General features: G+C 39.2%; 1 protein-coding gene across 7 annotated transcripts in view; it reads left to right on the top strand.

Annotated features, from left to right (window-relative positions):
- The window catches only part of LOC5574477 (tyrosine-protein kinase receptor torso), a 198,415-nt gene that overhangs the window by 149,239 nt on the left and 27,099 nt on the right, over positions 1 to 22,077 (top strand). For all 7 annotated transcript variants that reach the window (XM_021843939.1, XM_021843940.1, XM_021843938.1 and 4 more), the window contains 8 exons: positions 3,089 to 3,326; positions 4,009 to 4,088; positions 11,648 to 11,810; positions 11,885 to 12,072; positions 12,211 to 12,346; positions 20,250 to 20,389; positions 20,461 to 20,713; positions 21,231 to 21,402. In XM_021843939.1, the coding sequence (XP_021699631.1) occupies positions 3,089 to 3,326; positions 4,009 to 4,088; positions 11,648 to 11,810; positions 11,885 to 12,072; positions 12,211 to 12,346; positions 20,250 to 20,389; positions 20,461 to 20,713; positions 21,231 to 21,402 (1,370 nt within the window). The remainder of the gene's footprint in view (positions 1 to 3,088; positions 3,327 to 4,008; positions 4,089 to 11,647; positions 11,811 to 11,884; positions 12,073 to 12,210; positions 12,347 to 20,249; positions 20,390 to 20,460; positions 20,714 to 21,230; positions 21,403 to 22,077) is intronic.

The following is a 22,077-nucleotide window of genomic DNA, read 5'->3' as shown; positions in this document are numbered from 1 at the left end:
AAAGGGTCCGTGAGTACAAGCCAAACAAACTAACCATGCGCATGCCAACAACCTCCACACAACTAACCGAGCTCGGAAAGAAGAAGATGATCGATAAACATCGATAGAAGTAGATTAGAAAATCCGCACATACATTAGGGAAAGTAGGAAGAAGAAGTAGAAGAGGAAAGGAACACACGAATATGAATAAAACCTACACGGCAAAAAATAAGCACCATGTTATCAATAGTTCTGCACTTGGATTTGCACTACTGTTGAATCTTGACAAAATCAAGGTAACAGCACTTGAATTCAACGTTGCATGTTTTGATTTGAAATAAAAAAAATTAAAATAAACATTTCCGCCTGACACAGATTTGAACCACCAACCTTCAGAGTGCAGGTCTAGTGTCTTACCTCGACACCAACTCGCATCTGTTGAAAGGGATCGAATTGATCTCAATTACTTTCTACAATGAGCTGTCAATGATTGCTCTCATACAAAAGACATGATGTTCAAAATCAACGACTTTTCACTTCAGAGTCTAGTTCTAGAGACAGTAGAGCAAATCCAAAGTTGAAACTCTTTAAATCATGGTGATTAGTGTTTTGAATTGAGTCAAGTGATCAATCTATTCAATCGAACGTGCTGATTTTTTACCGTGTAGGTTATCAAATTTTAATAAAGTGCTAAATGTTTTTGCTGTTCTCAAATAAATTATGTATTTTTGTAGTATGGTAAAGCTTTCCCTGTAACAGTTTTTGGTCTTCGAGATTTCTCACGCTTCGCGTCGTTCTACCTGTTTCTTTTTCTATTTTTTTGTACGCCAGGATAGACTGCCTGGGAAATCAGTCTCTCCACTCACGTGTCTGAAGCGGACAGGGAATTTTGAATTAGTGAATTCTTCCAGTGATGATACTCGTGAGTGGTGTCTTTTTGTGTCGGTAGAACGACGGTCAGCATCAACTATTTTTTGAGAATCGCTTAAAGCGACCTCTATAACTGAGAAATCTCGATCCACTATACCTTTTGAGTTTTCTGTATCGTTTCCTAAATTGCTATTAGGACTCTTATAAAACAAACCCGCCCTGAGGTTGGGTTTCTTGCCGGGCAAACATAACTCGACAGACGGTCCTCTTCGGAGGTGGCGCTAAAGCCGTCTGTTTTTTGAGCCAGGGAACGGAACAGGAGACGGAAATCCTTTAGCCGTATTTTACGTGCTACAATTGGTACAGCATACAACATGGCTGGCCTGAAAATTTGTTTGAATGTCAAAAGCTTGTTCTTAAGACAAAGTTTTGATTTTCTATTAATAAGGGGATAAGGATATTTTATATATTTGTTACATTTGGCTTAAATGCGCTCAATGTGATTTTTGAAAGTTAAATTCTTATCTAGCATGAGCCCTAGATACTTAACTTCATCTGACCAATTTATTCGAACCCCTATCAACGTAACAACATGTCTACTTGAAGGTTTCAAATTAACAGCATTTGGTTTATGTGGGAATATTATTAGTTGAGTTTTGGAAGCGTTAGGAGAAATCTTCCATTTTTGCAAGTATGAAAAAAAAATATCCAAACTTTTTTGCAATCTACTACAGATGACACACAAGCTCCGTCCTTTGGCGGAGAGGCCTGTGTCATCCGCATACAAAGATTTTTTTGACATCCCTAAGGTAACTCAGGTAAGTCACTGTCACGAATGACCTTTCCTTGCTACGGCAATCAGGTTAAAGTGACATTAATAGAATTAAGTTCAGGTAAGTCAGATATGAAAATACTGTATAATAGTGGTCCCAAAATGCTGCCTTGGGGAATACCAGCTCTTACAGGAAGTCTGATAATTGACCTGAAGTGTACGATTTGACAGATAACTTTGAATTATTCTAACAATGTATGTTGGAAAATACAAGTTTTTTAATTCTACGATCAAGCCTTCATGCCAAACACTGTCGAATGCTTTTTCTATGTCTAGAAGAGCAAGACCAGTAGAATAGCCTTCAGATTGGTTAGAACGAATCAAATTTGTTACACGTAAAAGTTGATGAGTGGTCGAATGTCCATGGCGGAATCCGAACTGTTCATTGGCAAAAATTGAATTTTCGTTGATGTGGACCATCATTCTGTTCAAAATGACCTTTTCAAAAAGTTTACTGATGGAGGAAAGCAAACTGATTGGACGATAGCTAGAAACTTCTGCAGGATTTTTTGTCTGGTTTTAAAATTGGTACAACCTTAGCAGTTGTCAGGAAAATATGCCAACTGAAAACATTTGTTAAATATATCAACTAAGAATGATAAGCTACTTTCTGGAAGTTTCTTGATGAGGATGTACAAAATTCCATCATCGCCAGGAGCTTTCATATTTTTGATATGTTTTTTAAATAATAGTTCTGGCTTCTTCCAAATCAGTCTCCCAGGAATTTTCGGAAACGTTCTCTTGATTGAAAATGTTTTCGAAGTCCTGAGTAACTTGATTTTCTATTGGACTAGTAAGACCTAAATTAAAGGGCCCCAAATAGCCGTAGCGGTAAACGCGCAGCTATTCAGCAAGACCAAGCTGAGGGTCGTGGGTTCGAATCCCACCGGTCGAGGATCTTTTCGGGTTGGAAATTTTCTCGACTTCCCAGGGCATAGAGTATCTTCGTACCTGCCACACGATATACGCATGCAAAAATGGTCATTGGCATAGTAAGCTCTCAGTTCATAACTGTGGAAGTGCTCATAAGAACACTAAGCTGAGAAGCAGGCTCTGTCCCAGTGGGGACGTAACGCCAGAAAAGAAGAAGACCTAAATTAAAATTGTACGCGGTTTCAAACTGCATAGCAAGTTTTTGAGCTTTTCCGTAATTAGTTAGTAATAATTTGTTTTCCTCTTTCAATGCCGGTATTGGCTTCTGAGGTTTTTTTTCTAAATTTTAGATAATTTTTAAAAGGGCTTAGAGCCAGTGTCCAATTGAGAAATTTTATTTTCAAAATTTTTGTTTCCTAATTGTGAAAATAAATTTTTAATTTCTTTCTGCAAATCTTGCCATAAAAGCAATTCCATTCTTAACGGCCTACACATTGCTAATCTAATTCCCGCAACATATCCTTTCAATTACAGACCAATGCATCGATTGTAAAAATAGAAAACCTAATGCCGAACAAGCGGTACAACATAACAGCGACCGTCCTCACCTCTAACCGCGAGTATGTTTACGTCGGAGAGCGGCCACAGTTTAGGACATTGTCGGATGATTATACACCGGGAAACATAACCAAAATTGACATCATTGATTTCCGTACCAATAACCAGGACAGTGAAAAGTTGGATGCTCTCGTTACGTGGCAGCCGGCGCCAGGTAAGTAGTGGGAAATGCCTTCTTCGAGGTAGCCCTTCGATAAGTCTTGATACGGCATAATGCGATTATGGATCACACTAAAACATTCACTTAACTGTCATATTGATTCTATAGTAGTAGTGTTGTTTATAAATTAAATATGTTAATTTTTACTTTTGTTTCAATTCAAAATTAATCCAGTTGAAACCTAATTCAAACCTCACTTTTGTCTTCTTCGCAAATAACAGATTTCGTCGAGATTCCGCCAAGAATGCTAATTTTTTAATGATTTGTTCACCAATTTTGGAAATTTTACTATGATTTTTTTAGGTTCCTTTAGAGCCTCCAGGATTTATTACAGAATTCCTCCGGCTCTCACGTGTGTCCTGGAATGGTTTTCCTTACGATAGTTAAATAATTTCTCAAGTGAATACCCCACCAGTACCTGGAAGAATTATTCCAAATAGTCCTGTAAGAATATCATTAGGATTTTTTTCCAAAAATTCTTCAACTTTCAAGTTTTTCTAGATTAGACCATAACAAATGTTGGCAAGGTTCAAATTCAATGTTACGTGTTGCCAAAATCGAACCATGTCAAAATCAAACGGGCACAGGATTCCATATATTCAATCATATTTACTACTTCGGATAACTTCTGGTATGCTAATATGCTAATTTTTATTATCTTAAATTTCATTCGCAGATAAAACTTGTCACTATGAGATCCTGTACCACGCAAGCCATTTACAGGATTATCATTCTAAGACGGTGGATGTTCAGAAGGTAATAAGTAAATTATATCACCATGAGCTAATTACACTACAATTTTGGCAATATATCCTTAAGGGTTGTGCTACTTTTCCCCGAATGTCGTTTCTCCGAAAGCCAGTTCTCCGAATGCCGATTTCCCGAATATCCCGTGTCCCCGAATAGCCCACTTCCTCGAAAAGTTTTTGGCACTCATATTTGTCATAACTTTATACGATTGTCTGGCATTTCCCCGAATGATTTTTTCCCGAAAACCATATCCCCGAATTCACTGTTTCCCCGAAAGCTTTTGCCAAAGATTTTTTTCCAGATTTTGTTTTATCATTGATATAGCCGACTGAATTTTGTTATCGTTTCAAATGAATGATTTGAATTGAAAAACGACAGCTTAGATACAGTAGGAGTCGGATCCTATTCTTGGCACTTTTGATTCCCTTAGGCAGTGGGGTTTTTTAAAAGCTACTGAGCTCATATTTGGCCACAGTGTGCGTCCTATTTAAGTGCTTCTTTTTGCAAAGTTTCAGACAATTCGGCCGAGAAGAACCTCCCATGCCAAAGGTAATCATGGAAGTGCCTAAGTAGCTCTGCACACTATTGGACAGAATAAAGAACGCATTGGCCTTTTTTCATACAAAATGATCAAGTTTGGAGGCTTGCATCTCGGCTTCTAGAAGTCTGATTTACCTGATTTTTTTACCGCAGCTTCGAAGTAACTTCAAATATGCAAAACTGGCAGTTCAGAGCTTTTCATGAACAAACTTTTGCAATAGTTTTTCTAGCACCTCATTGGTAAAAGAGGTAAAAATTCCATTTTCATTTTTCAATACAATTTATTTATTTTATCATTCTAATCTGTATAATGTATCGTAACTCGTTTAAAACTTTACTGAAATTCTTACAAGGAACCTAAATATGTATCTCTAGCAGGATTGGGAAAAAAATCTGAAATTCATTCTACAGTAGCCAAACAAAGCCAATCGCAGTCAGCAAAGCCAGTGAAACTCACGCCTATCGCTGCTGTAGGCAAAGAGCCTTGAAAATTGCAAAACACCCTTTGCTAAGGGCAACCCAAAATTACTGTAGAAAAATGTTCTATTTCCCGTTGCTTTTCCCGCATTTAGAGCCTTCAATGACACTCACGATTTAGAAAACTCATGCACCCAACATAGGCTACTTGATGAGATTCACGATTTTGAACTACTGTACTTGGAAAGCCACGTGATTTTCGCGAAATTCAAGCCTACTACTATTACCATTCCCAGCACTGATCTCTAGGTTCATACACAAATTTCTGCATTACAATCATTTTTTTTTTGTAACAATAGCCTTTTTATTCCATTGAATTTTTAATTTGACAGTTACTTCCAACGGGATGATATCAGGTATCCAAGATATCATTATCAAACGATTTGGGACGTATTTTTGGTTTTGTCCGACCTTTGTATAAATGCCCGCCACTGTGTGGCGGTTCTTACTAGTTTCACCGTCCTCAGCATTGTTGGCAACATGTGTCTAGTCGAGAATGACTAAAACCTGCTTCTTTTGATTGCTTTCTAATTCATCATCCTGCCTCTGAAAACTATTATAGTACCTATTTGAACTGCTACACTTTTCGAGGAAACGGGTCATTCGGGGAACTGACGTTCGGGGAAAAGTAGCACAATCATTCTTAAGATTGTTTCACTAGGCACCAGAAGGTAAGACCATATTTTTTACATTCTAAGCATCTAAAAATCGGGACTATCAAAAAATAGTTTCATTTCATGAAATAAAAAATAAAAAGAGTTGGTGGGGGCTCATTCACGAATTTCATAACGCTGAAGAGGGTGGATGGGTGTCGATAAGTTGTGACAGTTCATACAAAATTTGAAAAATATTCATACAAAATGCGTTACGAGAGGGTGTCAAAAATGGTCATTTTTTGCGTTATTAAATTTGCAAATTTGAATAAATCCGGGCGAATAAAATCTTAATGTTGGCTACATACTCGAAGTTATTCATAATCCTGCTGCCAAAAGGTGTTTAATGTGCTAGCTGATGTGAGGTTTGATAAAAATTTGTTATAAAATCCATATGTCTGAAGTAACTGGTGTTCAAAATGATGTGCCGCGTGCATTAGGTATACTCAAAGCCACTTAAAAATCGCTCATGTGATAGCCTGACTTGAAAAAACAAGCTCATGATAGGCAGTTTCATTGTAAGCGATATGATAAGCTTATGGCTGTTTGGCTTATGGATATTTGGGCGAATGGGCATTTGGCTGAATTACGCCTTCTTAGAATTATGGGCTATTATTTTATTTAAACTGTTTCAATAATTATTGGCAATTAGCTGATAATATTTCAAATTGAATTTTTCTCTCTTTTAATGATAGGCTGTTCTTTCAAATTATTTCGGAATATTTCGCAAAGATTCATTATTTGGTTACATGTTCTTTTGCCATGTATTCATTTAGTCAAATGTTTATTCTTGCATAATACTTAGCGTGCCATAAAGGACTGAAACTACAATAAGCCAAGCTTTAGTACGGTAGGCTAATTAAAGAATCTATTATATCTTGCCCTACGTAACTAGACATCGATTTTTCCTTCTAGAAGCTTTTAAAAAGACGCAACACCATGCTTCTATTTCCATTTTCTGACAATACATCAGTTTAAAGATAAATGTCTTCATTAGAAACAAATTTTTCGAAAATGACCTAAAACTATTAGCCGAAAACATCAAATGAAGTGAGCATGTTAGTAATGAATACCCAAAATGCTAATAATCACTACCCAAATAGAAAAAAAACATTCCTATTCAATGAAAAATCTTTATCAAGGGTTAATCGGAAGCATTGAAAATGTTGGTTCAAAACATTAGAATCCGCGATATTTGCATTTACAATAAAAATTTAAGAAGTAGGATATAATTACCAGAACAAAATTTGCTTAAAGTTTCAGTAGCTCTGTCATTTTTATTGGTATAATTATCTATGAAGAATTGCCTTCTGATTAAAGAAGGGAAATTTCCTGTTGAAATAAGGAGAAGTTGTGAGCAGAACAATATTAACACAGCAAAGCTTCAATGAACTGCCTACGATTGAAAAAAGAAAAACCTAGTTTAAAAATTATCACCTTTTCGTGGTGCGTTATGGGGTAAAGATCTACCAGTGAACCTGGATAGCGACAAAGTAATACGGCATGCACCAAAAAAGGGATATTTACAAAATTTAAAACAAGCAACTTTTATGGTATCAATTAATTGTTAAAATAAAACTAATTACTAATGCGGAAGCAATGATCGAATAATAGCCTCGAAACGATGCACAAATCTGGCAGATGCGTCCCAAACAAACTTATTGACTCATTTTTTCTTTTTAAATTCTTAAGTAGTAAAGATCAAGATGTACCTTTTGGCTCACGCCTCTGAATCCTGCACAAAGTTTTCAGTCAGTAAAACTTTATTTAATAATTTTGTCGATGCCCGTTCAGCCAGATGTCATTAAGATAAATTATGTTCGGACAAACGACATAAGGCATCAGATTTGCTCACCTCTTGGATAATCTTTCAAAACCCACCTTCTACATTTTCTACATTTTTATTGCTATTCTTAGCATAATAAAATTTTGGTTCTATCCTGTTAGGAGCGAATGCCGTTAGGCCGAAGGTCATTAGGACGAATGCCGTTAGGAAGAAAGGATCGCTAGACCGAAAGGTTAATTAGGCCGAAAATGACCGATATTTCTAATGAACTGTAAGGTTGAATATATAACTAACAGGGATTGGTCAGGCTGATTTGCGTTACTTAGAAGCCGCCGAATAAATTGTGAGGTCGAATGGATTGTTGGTTTTCGATCAAGATAATTTGCAGTACCTAGAAGCCCACAATATCCGCTGTGAAATATAACTAGAAAGAACAGCCTTTGATTAAAAGAAGGAAAAAACACTGATGAATGTGTTAGCCTTATGAAATAAAAGTAAATGATCAAATGTTACCCTAACGACATTCGGCATAACGGCATTCGGCCTAATGGCCTCAGGCCTAAAGACATTCGGCCTAACGGAATTTGGCCTAACGGCATTTGGCCTAACGATCTGCATCCTAAATTCTAATACTGAACTTAATGTTTAACATATTTTTAAAAGCAGGGCTTCCAAAACTGTCATCGTTTTCCAATCCAAATATTTCGTCTGTCATTTCTCGATTAAAATCATTCATAATAGAATCATTAGTTAGAAGCGATTAACTGACTAACTGAAGTTAGTCTATTACTCTGATAGTTGAAAAAAAAATGAAAAATGTGTTTGCAGAAAGCTTCTGGGGAAACAGTGCATTCAGGGAAATGGTTTTCGGGGAAATGTCGGACAATCGTATTTGACAAAATATTTGCAACTTTCGATTTTTCGTACAAATTGATCAATTTTCGTGTTAGAAGAGCATTAGAAATTGGACAGAGTGCATGTGAATGTGAGATTGTGTGAATTGCAGTGCATATTGCGCGAATTTTCAGTTGATTCATTTTTATTTTTTTTTTATTTTGCCGGTGAGGAATTTAATCAGATGATTGATCTTTGAGTGGCCAATGATTGGAAGAAAAGTGTGACTTTCGTGTGTCCGGGAATGTGAAAGTGAGACGCCGAACGCCCCGGAAATTGAACGTTACAATTAGTGCTCTGTGCAATGGTACCAATAAAGAACGTACATAAAATAGTGATTTAGGAACTAATGTGCGTAAACATAAGATCAAATGAAAAATATCTTGCAATACGAAACTGTGAAAAAAGTGGCATGGTGTAGCGATGGACGGATGTGCGACGTGAAGGGGGAAGAAAGACCAACCCCACAGCCAAAGGTTGGGTCGAAGGTTTCCATGCTGATGGCAACGCCGCCTTAGATGGTTTTCGGTGAGATTGTTCTGAGTATTATGCTTGCAAAACAAACTAAATACGCGCCGGTTCTAAAGACAACATCTTTTGAACTGGAAGTGTGTTTGCATTATCATTATCCATTTGATAACGGTAATGCATACATGCGGGGCTTATTGTATATTATATATTCTGAAATGGGTCACTGAGATCTGCAATAGAGCTATCACCTTCTAACTCCTGGACTAAAGCTTTCTGCAAAGCATACACGCTTAGCATTGCAGAAAGATTTTTTCCATAATATCACTGCCGGACAGTGGGTGTTAGTTGGATTACACACACACACACACACACACACACACACACACACACACAAATTGATCAATTTTCGTGTTAGATCCGAGGTATTTATAGGCCATTTTGAGTAAAATCTTCACAGTTCTTCAGACATAACTCGAATTTCAGTATATATGTTTGAATGATTTTTTTTTCAACCGTAATTTGAATGGTTTGCCCAAGGTGAATTTTTTGACATTTTTTATAATTGACATAACTTAAGGTGAAGATGAATCGAAGCCAAAGTTCAAATTTTCAAGAGCACGGATCTGGAGAACCAAACATCCGTTTGAGCTGAAAACCTAATCGTTTGGTCACCACCAGCTGGTGATCAATCGATTAGGTTTTCAGCTTAAACGGATGTTTGGTTCTCCAGATCCGTGCTCTTGAAAATTTGAACTTTGGCTTCGATTCATCTTCACCTTAACAAATTTATGGAATAGCTTCATCGTATCATCAGCAAAGTTCTTGATTTTAACAACATGAACAAGTCTGCTTGAAACGGTTTTTGTGTAGGGCTATTAGATTTCCAGTTCTGAATTTTCTATCGAAAATTTCGCATTAGCGAAATCGTAATTCCTTTAAATTTGTAACTGGAAAAATACTCAATAATATACATTACAATTAGAGTTATGTCTGAGCAGAGCCATAGCGTGGCCTCATGGTGCCCTTGACGAACAGTTATTTGAGCGCCCCTTAAATAAAACTCAACTGTGTTTTAGCATTGCACAAGTATACGTGAAACATTTCAGAAAACATCAACGATAAATTTTTTATCGTAAATAAGTCCATGACAAGTTCGAACTCACGACTCCCTGATCTCTAGTTAGGGCGCGTTACCCCTACGCTATGAGAGGACTCATGAACGCAGAAGTTAACCTGAATTCGATTTCAGCTCAATAAGTTGCTGGCAGTTGCAGTTGCTGGCTAGTGTAGTGTGCTATTTCAATACCTAAAAAAACAATGCACTCTCGGGCTAGGCATTGGATATAAATAGAAAGCGTTGTGTTTGGATGGGCATCTAATTCTTCCGAAAGAGGTGCACTTTGCGAAAAAGGACCACGTGATTATTGAGTTAAAATCGAATTCAGGTTAACTTCTGCGTTCATGAGTCCTCTCATGGCGTAGGGGTAACGCGCCCTAACTAGAGATCAGGGAGTCGTGAGTTCGATTCTCACTGAGAAGACGTGTAACTTTTTCGCAAAACTTCACATCAATTTGTCCATTTAATCCAATTGCAAAGTAATGTAATGTTTAGCTTTTCGGTAGTTAGTTTAGAGTTACGAGTTATTGGAAGAATCTGTCCAAAACTTTCTGTATGAATTATGTCTCGGATTGAGTAAGATTTAAGCCATTAATTTTCACCCTCCTATTTTAAATTTGTGTTTTGATTTAACAAACTTTTCAACTTAATAGATGCTCCCAACTTGTTTTGTAAGAATATTATCTCAATTTATCATGCTTATGTCTACGATTATTTTCTCGAAAGGTTTGCTTAATAGGCGTCCTTCAAAATATCTAGACAGATTCGCGAATTAGGCGAAACTGACAATATGTACACAATTTAAGAAACTATAGCGGTGAAATTGTAGCTTGATTGTCTATTCACTGCACTTGAACTTTTCCCCTTTCGATAATTTAACTATTCTAAAAACGCAAATTTGTAGAAGACGAAACTTCACCTCATGCAAAACCTCACACTGTATTGATTACGCCTGTGTTTTTGTTTATCAAAGTGATGGGCGCATCTGAAATCGAAATCAAAACACGGCGAGAGTAAACGGCGACACTGCAAACAAAAAATAAACAAGGCGTACATGGCGGGCTTAATTGAAACCAGAATGAAAACACGGCGCAAAGTAATAGGCGACACTGAAAATAATATCGATTACAGGCTCATAACATTGGGCGATACTGGCATTCTTGAGTGCGTTTAAGGCGAAACCTTATAATATTTTTTTATTACGAAATAGCTAGGAAAATTGAAGGAGATGTGTGTGGTATTGATGAGGATTTTAAAACTAGGTTTATGAAATGTGTATCAAAGTGAAATAGTTAAAGTTGGAGTATATTTTCTTCAATTGGGATTAAAAATTGCACATGAAAATTTCATTGGTTATTTTCTCATTGTTATTGATTTGTCAGATAGGCCCTTATAGCGAATCCCTCTCGATATGTATCTATAAAAGTCACCAGGGGCGTCACTGCCAAAATGCCCCTTGAAGGCCTGTGCCCTTGGCGATGGCCAACCTGGCCAACCGCACGCTACGGCACTGTGTCTGAGTTGTAAATGAGATCTAGTTTACCAAAGTTGATAATTTTGTATGGAAATTCGAAAAAAGTGGCAAATCTGTTGGCCAACAATGTAAAAATTTATTTTTACTTCACAGGAGTTGTACAAACATACCATAACAGCTTTGGAGCTCAACTCAGAGTACTATTTGGGAATCCGAGCAAAAAACATTCGTAATTCCTCGAAAGAAAGTGAACTGAAGTGGCACACGTTTCACACACCTAGTTGTGTGGATTGGCACAATAGCAGCGTTATTTGTGGTATATTGTAGAAACAAATCTACAAACGACGAAACAATTTTAAACTCTCAATTTTTTCTTACATCTATCAACAGCACCAGAGAGCGTATCCAACGTTCAAGTGAGCACTTTGTACCTTTCTGGAGACAACTATCAATTCAACATCACTTGGGACAAACCACGATTCACTCCGGATAACTACATTGTTCGAATATTTGATTTATCTTTAGATACGAATACGGATGATGAACCTTCACATTCCTTTATGCGTAATGTAAGCGGAGTAAGTATTATTTAATATCATACAACATGTTGGGGAAAAAGTATGGTATAAGAAACATTTACATGTTATGTACATTTTAAAATCTGAATACCATATTATCAAGAAACAAATATCTCATTGATCAATTATCTGTCACAGGATGCAACGGCCTTACTGATAGATTCACTCGCAATCCACGGTGCGCGATATGAGCTTGTCATCTCTGCCTACGCGAACAATCGGTCTTCTCACACAACGAATATCAACGATGCACCGATCTGGCGTAGCCCAACCGGTATGTATTTAACATTACGTTAATCATTATAAAAGGAAAGATTTTCTTTGATGTCGTGTTCTCAGTACCCGGTAAGCTTTATTGAAAATTGGGATGGGTAAAAGCTGCATATTATTGTTATTATTTTCTGTGTGCGTCTCTAATGGAAAGTTAATTAGGTTTCATGAGTACAGAAATCTTACTGTAAGGATGCTTTTCACCGATCATGTGAAGATGAATCGAAGCCAAACCTCAAATTTGGTGGATTAATTCAAATTTTCTATAGTCAATTTGACAAATTTAAGCTAGGAATGAAAAAAAACGAAAAAAACATTTTCGTATATTAAATCATATTCAAATTCTCGTAAACAGTCTACAAATAAATGATAATAATACTTGATCCACTTATTCCACCCCATTAAGAAGTAGGGGTAAGTGTACCATGTCCAATATATTTGTATTTTTTTATAAAAATCACATATTTTTTATTGTGATTTATTCAATTAGAACTGAAATCTTCACTGAGCAATTCTCGCTGAAACCAGGCCGCCATCGGCACCCATCGTTAGAATTCCAATTTTATGTCACTGATCGCTAGTTTTCGATAAAACTTAAGGGTGGTGTTTTCTCAAATTGGTGGACTCGTACGCCGCCTCGTACGCCAGCTATCTGAACAGTTTAAAATCCTATTTGTACAAAAAATTATGTTTGCATTGATTGCACTCGCCATATACGTCAAAATAGTAGAACATGATTTAGAAAACCGTTCATATCATAGGGTAAATGCCATTGCTCACCTAGTTTTTGTAGCCTATCTTACACAATTTTTCCTCAGCTTTTTGATGGTGATCTCAGAATTCAAAACTAGCGGTGCGCTAATGGTGAAAAAACGATTTTTCTAACAACATTCAAGATGGCGACCAAATTCAAAATGGCCGCCAAAATTTGTTCAAGTTTGAATAAAAGCTATATCCTTTCTCTATACGATGCCACTAAGCTTGCTATGTGTTCCAAGCGAAATGTGAGACATATCACGTGAGGAAATACCCAAGATTTATCAAAAAATGGGCTTTTTCGCAAACTGTTCAGCTAGCTGGCGTACGAGGGGTCCAACCATTTGAGAAAACAGAAATGACCACCCTTAAGTTTTATCGAAAACTAGCGATCAGTGACATAAAATTGGAATTTTAACGATGGGTGCCGATGGCGGCCTGGTTTCAGCGAGAATTGCTCACTATGTGTTGAAAAAACTTATAGTATTCGATCTTAGGCAGAGATACAATGGATTTTTGATTGACGGAAAACAATTTTAAAATTAATTGATTTTTGCAGCTAACAAGTTTGCGTGTGTTAGTGTACGTGTAGTACTGGTTTTGCAATAGTATCAGTGTGGACGTAAGAATATACCTAAACGAAGCGAAAACATTTAACATATTCAAGTATTTATGCTTAATATGGAAAAATGATCCACTTACCCCATTGATACACTTCCCCACTGTACCTTAACTGTATGGCGCGTTAAACCCGCTGTTTTGAAAATCGTAGACTATGGTTTTATTTATTCAAAAAAAATTTTTTTTTATATGATCGCCTCAATCCAATGACTATGTTTAGAAATTGCGTGCTTATTTATGAGATTTCCCTGTAATCCCTTTTCGATGAAATTCACAGTTATAATTGATACTGGGGGAGTTTTCCTTAGGGGGCACATATAACCCTCGTCTTCCCTTACCAGTAGATACATTTAGTGCATTTATGTAAATGATGAATTGCATTCCGAAATATGTTATAGGACAATTGAATCGATAAGCCGGACACTTATGAATTAAAATCCGGACAGCTTCAATTAAATTGACCATTTTTATAAGAAACTCATTTGAATAAACTTTGTAACCAATAGAAATTGACTTTTCTGCGAACACAGTACTTGCACTTGCTATATCATATACTAGAAAAGCACAACTTTGGTTGGTAAATGGCTGGGCATGGCGTACCATTGGTACCTCGCGTACCTGAAGGAATAAAATAGACCCCTTTGTGCGGTCCTTAGCCTCTTGCCCAGCAACTCCTATCCCTACCTCCTCGCGGTACTGGCCGGGGTACGAGTAACCTTAGGGAAGATCGGGTAACCAACCCCCGGTGGGAACTTTGGTCGTATGCTGACAGGTTAGGGGGCGTTTGCTTTTGCTTTTGCTTCTGCAAACCTTGAGCGTCTGTACTCCATGTTAGGAGCGGCTCACAACAGCGTCTGTTCCCCATGTCAGGGGCGGCTGATCATCGTCCGAGTGCCAGAGAAGGACTCTAAGCTAAACTGCGCACTATGGTCCTCCGAACATTTAGGGGGAATGGTCCTCCGGAAATCTAGGGGGTTGGTGTCAGGCCCTGAAAGCCAGCCGTAAAAAATCAAGCAACGAATAATCAACGAGAGAATACGAACCGGGACAATCGGCGAAGACCACAGCGACGTAAAGGGACTAGCGATTGGAAGCTCGGTACGTGGAACTGTAAATCTCTCAACTTCATCGGGAGCACACGCATACTCGCCGACGTGCTGAAGGACCGTGGATTCGGCATCGTAGCGTTGCAGAAAGTGTGTTGGAAGGGATCAATGGTGCGAACGTTTAGAGGTAACCATACACACTAAGCTCTTACGATGAATTTCACCGTAATCTCAACAGCTGAACAGTTCGGTGAAATAAAACACCGTAATTCCGTCGAAATTTTACGGATTCCGGTGATTTTTACCGGAATACTGTAAAAATTTACCGTACTCCGTTAATTTATTTCACCGAACTGTTCAGCTGTTGAGATTTTACAGGAATCCGTAAAATAATTTAAGTGTGTACCATCTACCAGAGCTGCGGCAATACACATGAGCTGGGAACAGCTTTTATAGTGATGGGTGATATGCAGAGGCGCGTGATCGGGTGGTGGCCGGTCAATGAGAGAATGTGCAAGTTGAGGATCAAAGGCCGGTTCTTCAACTTCAGCATAATAAACGTGCACAGCCCTCACTCCGGAAGCACTGATGATGATAAAGACGCTTTTTACGCGCAGCTTGAACGCGAGTACGACAGTTGCCCAAGCCACGACGTCAAAATCATCATAGGAGATCTAAACGCTCAGGTTGGCCAGGAGGAGGAATTCAGACCGACGATTGGAAAGTTCAGCGCCCACCGGCTGACGAACGAAAACGGCCTACGACTAATTGATTTTGCCGCCTCCAAGAATATGGCCATTCGTAGCACCTACTTCCAGCACAGCCGTCCGTACCGATACACCTGGAGATCACCACAGCAGACAGAATCGCAAATCGACCACGTTCTGATTGATGGTCGGCACTTCTCCGACATTATCGACGTCAGGACCTATCGTGGCGCTAACATCGACTCTGACCACTATTGGTGATGGTCAAACTGCGCCCAAAACTCTCCGTCGTTAACAACGTACGGTACCGACGGCCGCCTCGGTATGACCTAGAGCGGCTCAAGCAACCGGATGTCGCAGCGGCATACGCGCAGCAACTCGAGGCTGCATTACCGGAAGAGGGTGAGCTGGACGAAGCCCCTCTTGAGGACTGCTGGAGAACAGTAAAAGCAGCCATCAACGATGCAGCTGAGAGCAACGTCGGGTACGTGGGACGGAGTCGACGGAACGATTGGTTCGACGAGGAATGCCAGGAGGTTTTGAAGGAGAAGAATGCAGCGCGGGCGGTCATGCTGCAGCAAGGGACCCGGCAGAACGTGGAACGCTATAAACGGAAACGGCAAAAGCAGACCCGCCTCTTTCGGGAGAAAAAACGCCGCCTGGAGGAGACGGAGTGCGAGGAGATGGAACAGCTGTGCCGGTCTCAGGAAACGCGTAGGTTCTATCAGAAGCTCAACGTATCCCGCAACGGCTTCGTGCCGCGAGCCGCGAGCCGAGATGTGCAGGGATAAGGATGGGAGCATTCTGACGGACGAGCGTGAGGTGATCGAAAGGTGGAAGCAGCACTTCGACGAGCACCTGAATGGTGCTGAGAGCACAGGCAATGAAGGACGGGACAACGGAGGAAATGCCTTCGTCAGTACTGCGGAAGATGGAAACCAACCAGCCCCCACTTTGAGGGAGGTTAAGGATGCCATTCACCAGCTCAAGAACAATAAAGCTGCTGGTAAGGATGGTATCGGAGCTGAACTCATAAAGATGGGTCCGGAAAGGCTGGCCATTTGTCTGCACCGGCTGATAGGCACAATCTGGGAAACAGAACAGCTACCGGAGGAGTGGAAGGAAGGGGTAATCTGCCCCATCTACAAGAAAGGCGACAAGTTAGATTGTGAGAACTTTCGAGCGATCACCATTCGTAAACGAGTTCGTGGAAAGTTATCAAGCCGGCTTCGTTGACGGCCGATCGACAACGGACCAGATCTTTACTGTACGGCAAATCCTCCAAAAATGTCGTGAATACCAGGTCCCAACGCATCACCTTTTCATCGATTTCAAGGCGGCATACGACAGTATCGACCGCGTAGAGCTATGGAAAATCATGGACGAGAACAGCTTTCCCGGGAAGCTCACGAGACTGATATGTGCGACGATGGAAGGTGTGCAAAATTGTGTGAAGGTTTCAGGTGAACACTCCAGTTCGTTTGGATCCCACCGGGGACTACGACAAGGTGATGGACTTTCGTGCCTGTTGTTCAATATTGCGCTAGAAGGTGTTATGCGGAGAGCCGGGCTTAACAGCCGGGGTACGATTTTTACGAGATCCAGTCAATTTGTTTGCTTCGCGGATGATATGGACATCGTCGGCCGAACATTTGAAAAGGTGGCAGACCTGTACACCCGCCTGAAACGCGAGGCAGCAAAAGTTGGACTGGTGGTGAATGCGGCCAAGACAAAGTACATGCTAGCTGGTGGGGCCGAGCGCGACAGGGATCGGCTAGGTAGCAGTGTTACGATAGACGGGGATACGTTCGAGGTGGTCGACGAGTTCGTTTACCTTGGATCCTTGCTGACGGCTGACAATAACGTTAGTCGGGAAATACGGAGGCGCATCATCAGTGGAAGTCGGGCCTACTATGGCCTTCAGAAGAAGCTGCGGTCAAAAAAGATTCACGCCCGCACCAAATGTACCATGTACAAAACGCTCATAAGGCCGGTAGTCCTCTACGGGCATGAAACGTGGACGATGCTCGAGGAGGACCTGCAAGCACTTGGAGTCTTCGAACGTCGGGTGCTTAGGACGATCTTCGGCGGTGTGCAGGAGAACGGTGTGTGGCGGCGAAGGATGAACCACGAGCTTGCCCAACTCTACGGCGAACCCAGTATCCAGAAGGTGGCCAAAGCTGGAAGGATACGATGGGCAGGGCATGTTGCAAGAATGCCGGACAGCAACCCTGCAAAGATGGTATTCGCTTCGGATCCGGTTGGTACAAGAAGGCGTGGAGCGCAGCGAGCTAGGTGGGCGGATCAAGTGCGTATCGATTTGGCGAGCGTGGGGCAGAACCGAGGATGGAGAGATGCGGCCACGAACCGAGTATTGTGGCGTAAAAATTGTTGATTCAGTGTTATCTGTGTAGATGTTAACTAAATAAATGAAATGAAAAGCACAACTTTGGAAGCAATTTGATTTTTTTACCTGCATTTCCTACCCGCGGTTCGAAGCGTCATCTATGTTGCAGCGCGACTGAAATACTTATGTTTTTATCAGTTTTTATGTGCATGATTATTGCCTTATCACTGATTACATTGGTTTTTAACTTTAACTTTATTTTTTCTACGAATATGCTTCACAAATATTCGTTTATACGGCAGATTTATGACGATATCACATTATGTCCGGCTATATAACCACTGGCTCACTAAGCTGGACAGGAAAAGTGCCTAACTGAAGCTGCGAATTTGCTTTTTTTTTAAATATATTTTGGCAAAGCTTACTAGATTGCAAATTATTGTTACATAGTGCAATTACATTAAATTCTTGAATACGTGAAAATATTACCAGATAATTGTAGATTTTCATTGTTGAAATAATAAATATTGACAGTGTCCGGATATTGGTGCCGTCTGGATTTTGATTCATCACTGTACGACATATGTTTTTTTTTGTGGGACAGTAAAATCACTTACAAATACAGGTCGGACTCGATTATCAGGAGTATCGTTTTTTTCACTACGGATAATCGAATCCTCCGGATAGTCGAATCACTAAAAAAATTGAAATCTTCGATAAAATAACTTAAATATTATCTTTTTTCATTGTTTTATTTATATGATGCGGTGGCGTAGCCAGAAATTATTCCTAGGAGTAAGGGTCCTTAAAAGAAAATAAATTTGTTGATCAGCATACACTAAAAACCACTTTTCAACTCCCCTTTTCTTAAATACGTTCAAAACTGCAAAACCATTCATATTGTATATTGCAATATCAAATTGCAAATTTCTCCTCATGTCCTGGCTCTAGAGCCTTGGTTTAAGCGCCTTTGTTCGCTCTCTGAAATAAGATGAAAATTTATTTTGCTTCAGTTTTTGTATCAAGTTGTGCAAAATGGGCTTTTACATGATAAACTTAATAACGGTCTTTTCAAGCTAAATTATTATGAGGAACAGTTCTAACGGTTATTCAAATTCAGGAAGAAAAATGTTCAAAATCCATCTACTGACCATTCTTAACTCAAAAAAGTCAAAATTCGAATATAATTTAAGCTTGAGTTTACAAGGATGGAAATCTAGTTATCATGACAAATAGATGATGCATCGCGATTGTTCTTTATCATGTGAGCATAGCATCAACGATACACCATTAGTTGTCAAGTCCTAACAACAAACTCCGCTCCGCGAAAAATGAATCACCCTGCATGTGTGTGATCAATTGTTTGCGAACCAAAGTCATACATTTTGGAGGATTTTTAAACTTTTATTCTGCGACCTGCCTTCTGGTATGCCATTTATGATCCGAAAGTCAATCGGGCATGGTTTGGGTGAAAAATTATGCCGTAAACGCGTTCTAATTCATGTTAATCGCAACATGTTACAACATCCGACAAACGGTTTGTCCCGCGACAAACAGTGCATCGGATGCTCTATATATCCTTACTATTCGCACGCAGTGAGCTGTTCAAATCATGCTTCTGCAAGCGCGACGGCCCTCTTAGACCATTCAAATTCTATATTGTTGGTCGCTAGAGGCGATTTTTTTCCATCTTTGTTAGTTTATATTAAAAAAAAACTAATCAATGGACCAGATATGGGATGAGACTCCAAACTTTTAGCGAGCCGTACAAAATAGAGCCACGGGTCGGATGCGGACCGCGGGTCGTACGTTAGGCAGCCCTGGTTTAGAGCTTTTACTCAAATACTTCACCATTGTTCAGTTTCACATTGTATGGTCTATGCCAGAGTCTATGAATGGAGAGTTGCGCGAAGAGTGAAACCAAATCTACTTATCAAACTGTTTAACCGTCTACCTATCGAGCAGACCAGCAAAACAGATAGGGGCTGTTTTCGAAGACGAAGAAGAACAACCATTCAAAGAAGTCTCTTCGCGCAACTCTCCATTCATAGACTCTGGTCTATGCGTAATGCAGCCGGCTATTGCACCTAGATATGTGGCAACGCCATTCCTAATATGGTGGTTTCGATGTGCATTTCATCTTTCAATTAGCAATAAAATACATAGTAATAACTCTTAGTAATACTTATTTATAAAATACTCAGTAATAACGACAAGCCAAATTCATGTGAAAATGTATAGGCCGTGGATAAAAGAACGTTCAACTTAGCTTTATGATTGCTTATAGCACTATGCTAGGTCTTATTCAAATCAGTTGTAGTGTATCATAGCAATTCACATGGCCGTAAAAAAAACTTCATTCTGTGAATCATTCACCTTTCTTTGTAATGTTATACGATAAAACGAATCCTAATTGCAATTATTTTACAGACCACTGGCATGGAGGAAGGCTGGCCGTTATCATCCTAACTCCGGTTCTGACGCTAGGATTGATGAAAATATTCATCTCCATCATTTGCAAACGTAGAGCCAAGGTGAAACGGTACGAACAAAGATGCGAATACTTCAAGGTAAATCCAAAGTCAATAGTTTTAATGTCAGACAATTTGCAATCTTACCGCCTGATATCATATAACCACAGGAACTGGAACAGAAAGCACCCATTGACCCAAGTACCGGGTTTGAAATCAAGGTGAAGAACATTCAAGAAATCGTGCATCCCGCCACTTTCCCTAGCGATCTGATAGCACCCATTAATGATGAAATGGAAATTAGCGTCGATCAAATCAGGCTGCTGGACTTGGTGGGAGAAGGAGCCTTCGGAAGGGTTCGGAAAGGAATATTGCTGCATCCGGTGGGAACGTACACTGAGGTGGCCGTCAAGATGTTAAAGGGTAATACTTACAGTGATGGACAAAAGTTTAAGACCATCTCACTAAACAAAAACATATTCGTTAAATTTCGTTTATTTTTGGAATATAACAGATGTGATTTTGCGTTTATAATTTTATTTTACTGTTCAATTTTACGAATAACGCATTTGCAAAACATGACAAAAGCAAAAAAAACTAACCTTCCAGTCGTCCTCGAATTTACATCGTCAGAATCACCACGCTGATGCTGTGAACGAAAAGTGAGGTTTTTCTAACAGGAACGTAAAAAGCTTGAAAAAAGCATGACAAAAACATCATTTGGGAAATGTGTTGCTCGTAATAATGGATAGTTAAAAGAAGTTAAAGACGCAAAGTCAGGGTGTAAATTTACTAAAAATATATAGAAATTTAACGATTATGAAAAAAATGAAAAAGGTGGTCCTGAAGTTTTGTCCGTCACAGTAAAAAGTCCAACAGCTGTGTGTTACTGAGCGCAACCAACCGCCAAATTAATTACAATGCTTGATTTGGTTCACAGAATGTCCCAGCCTAGAAGATGTCAAAGAGTTCAGGCGGGAAATAGAGGTAATGAAATCGGTAGGAGTGCATCCCAACATCGTTTGCATAATTGGCCACTATACTCAGAATGTTAATGAAATGATGCTGCTGACAGAATACTGCAGTGAAGGCAATCTGTTGAATTTTTTGAGGTAAGTTTGCATTCATCTAAAGCTGAGTAACTAAATCAGTTGTAAAAATAGGAATAAAACAATGTCCAACATTTTCAATTTTGTTTATCGTAATCCGGGTAACACTGATCAGTTTTTTCTTTTTTAAGGATTTGAAAATGCAAACATTGCGAGTTTTACATTACTCAAACAAGTACTAGTCCTTGAAGTTAACAACTTAATATTGCATTTTGTGACATAAAGTTGGGCTTCGTGGCCGTGCGGTTAGTGTTATCGAGCATTTAACCGCATCAGTCAGGAAAGTATTTCGACTGTGCCACTGCACTGTGTTTTATTTTGTCGATTTCATGCGCTTTTTGAATAGCGCCCAAACCGTTGATTTTAGCGATATAGTTTGTTCGGAGAAGTTTCTTGATATATTAAAGCGCAACTTTTGACGAAAAAAGTTTTGTGATAAATCCACCTAGCAGTGAGATAGAAAAACTATTTTTTCAAAACATTTAGATAGACATATGGTGTCTTCGGCAATGTTGTAGAATTGGCAATTTGAAACAACTTTGTCGAAGACACGATTTTTCTACCCCTTATACTTTTTGAGATATATGCCGTTGTATGTGAATGACCCCTAAAAACCATATTTTATATCATAACTTTTTTCCAAATTTTTTACCATTTTTTGTGTTTTCCACAAAGTTA

Source organism: Aedes aegypti, chromosome 2 (genome assembly GCF_002204515.2).
Source record: "Aedes aegypti strain LVP_AGWG chromosome 2, AaegL5.0 Primary Assembly, whole genome shotgun sequence".
Lineage (NCBI taxonomy): Eukaryota > Metazoa > Arthropoda > Insecta > Diptera > Culicidae > Aedes > Aedes aegypti.
Note: the sequence above shows the minus strand (reverse complement) of the source record. Positions and strands in the feature narration are given on the sequence as shown.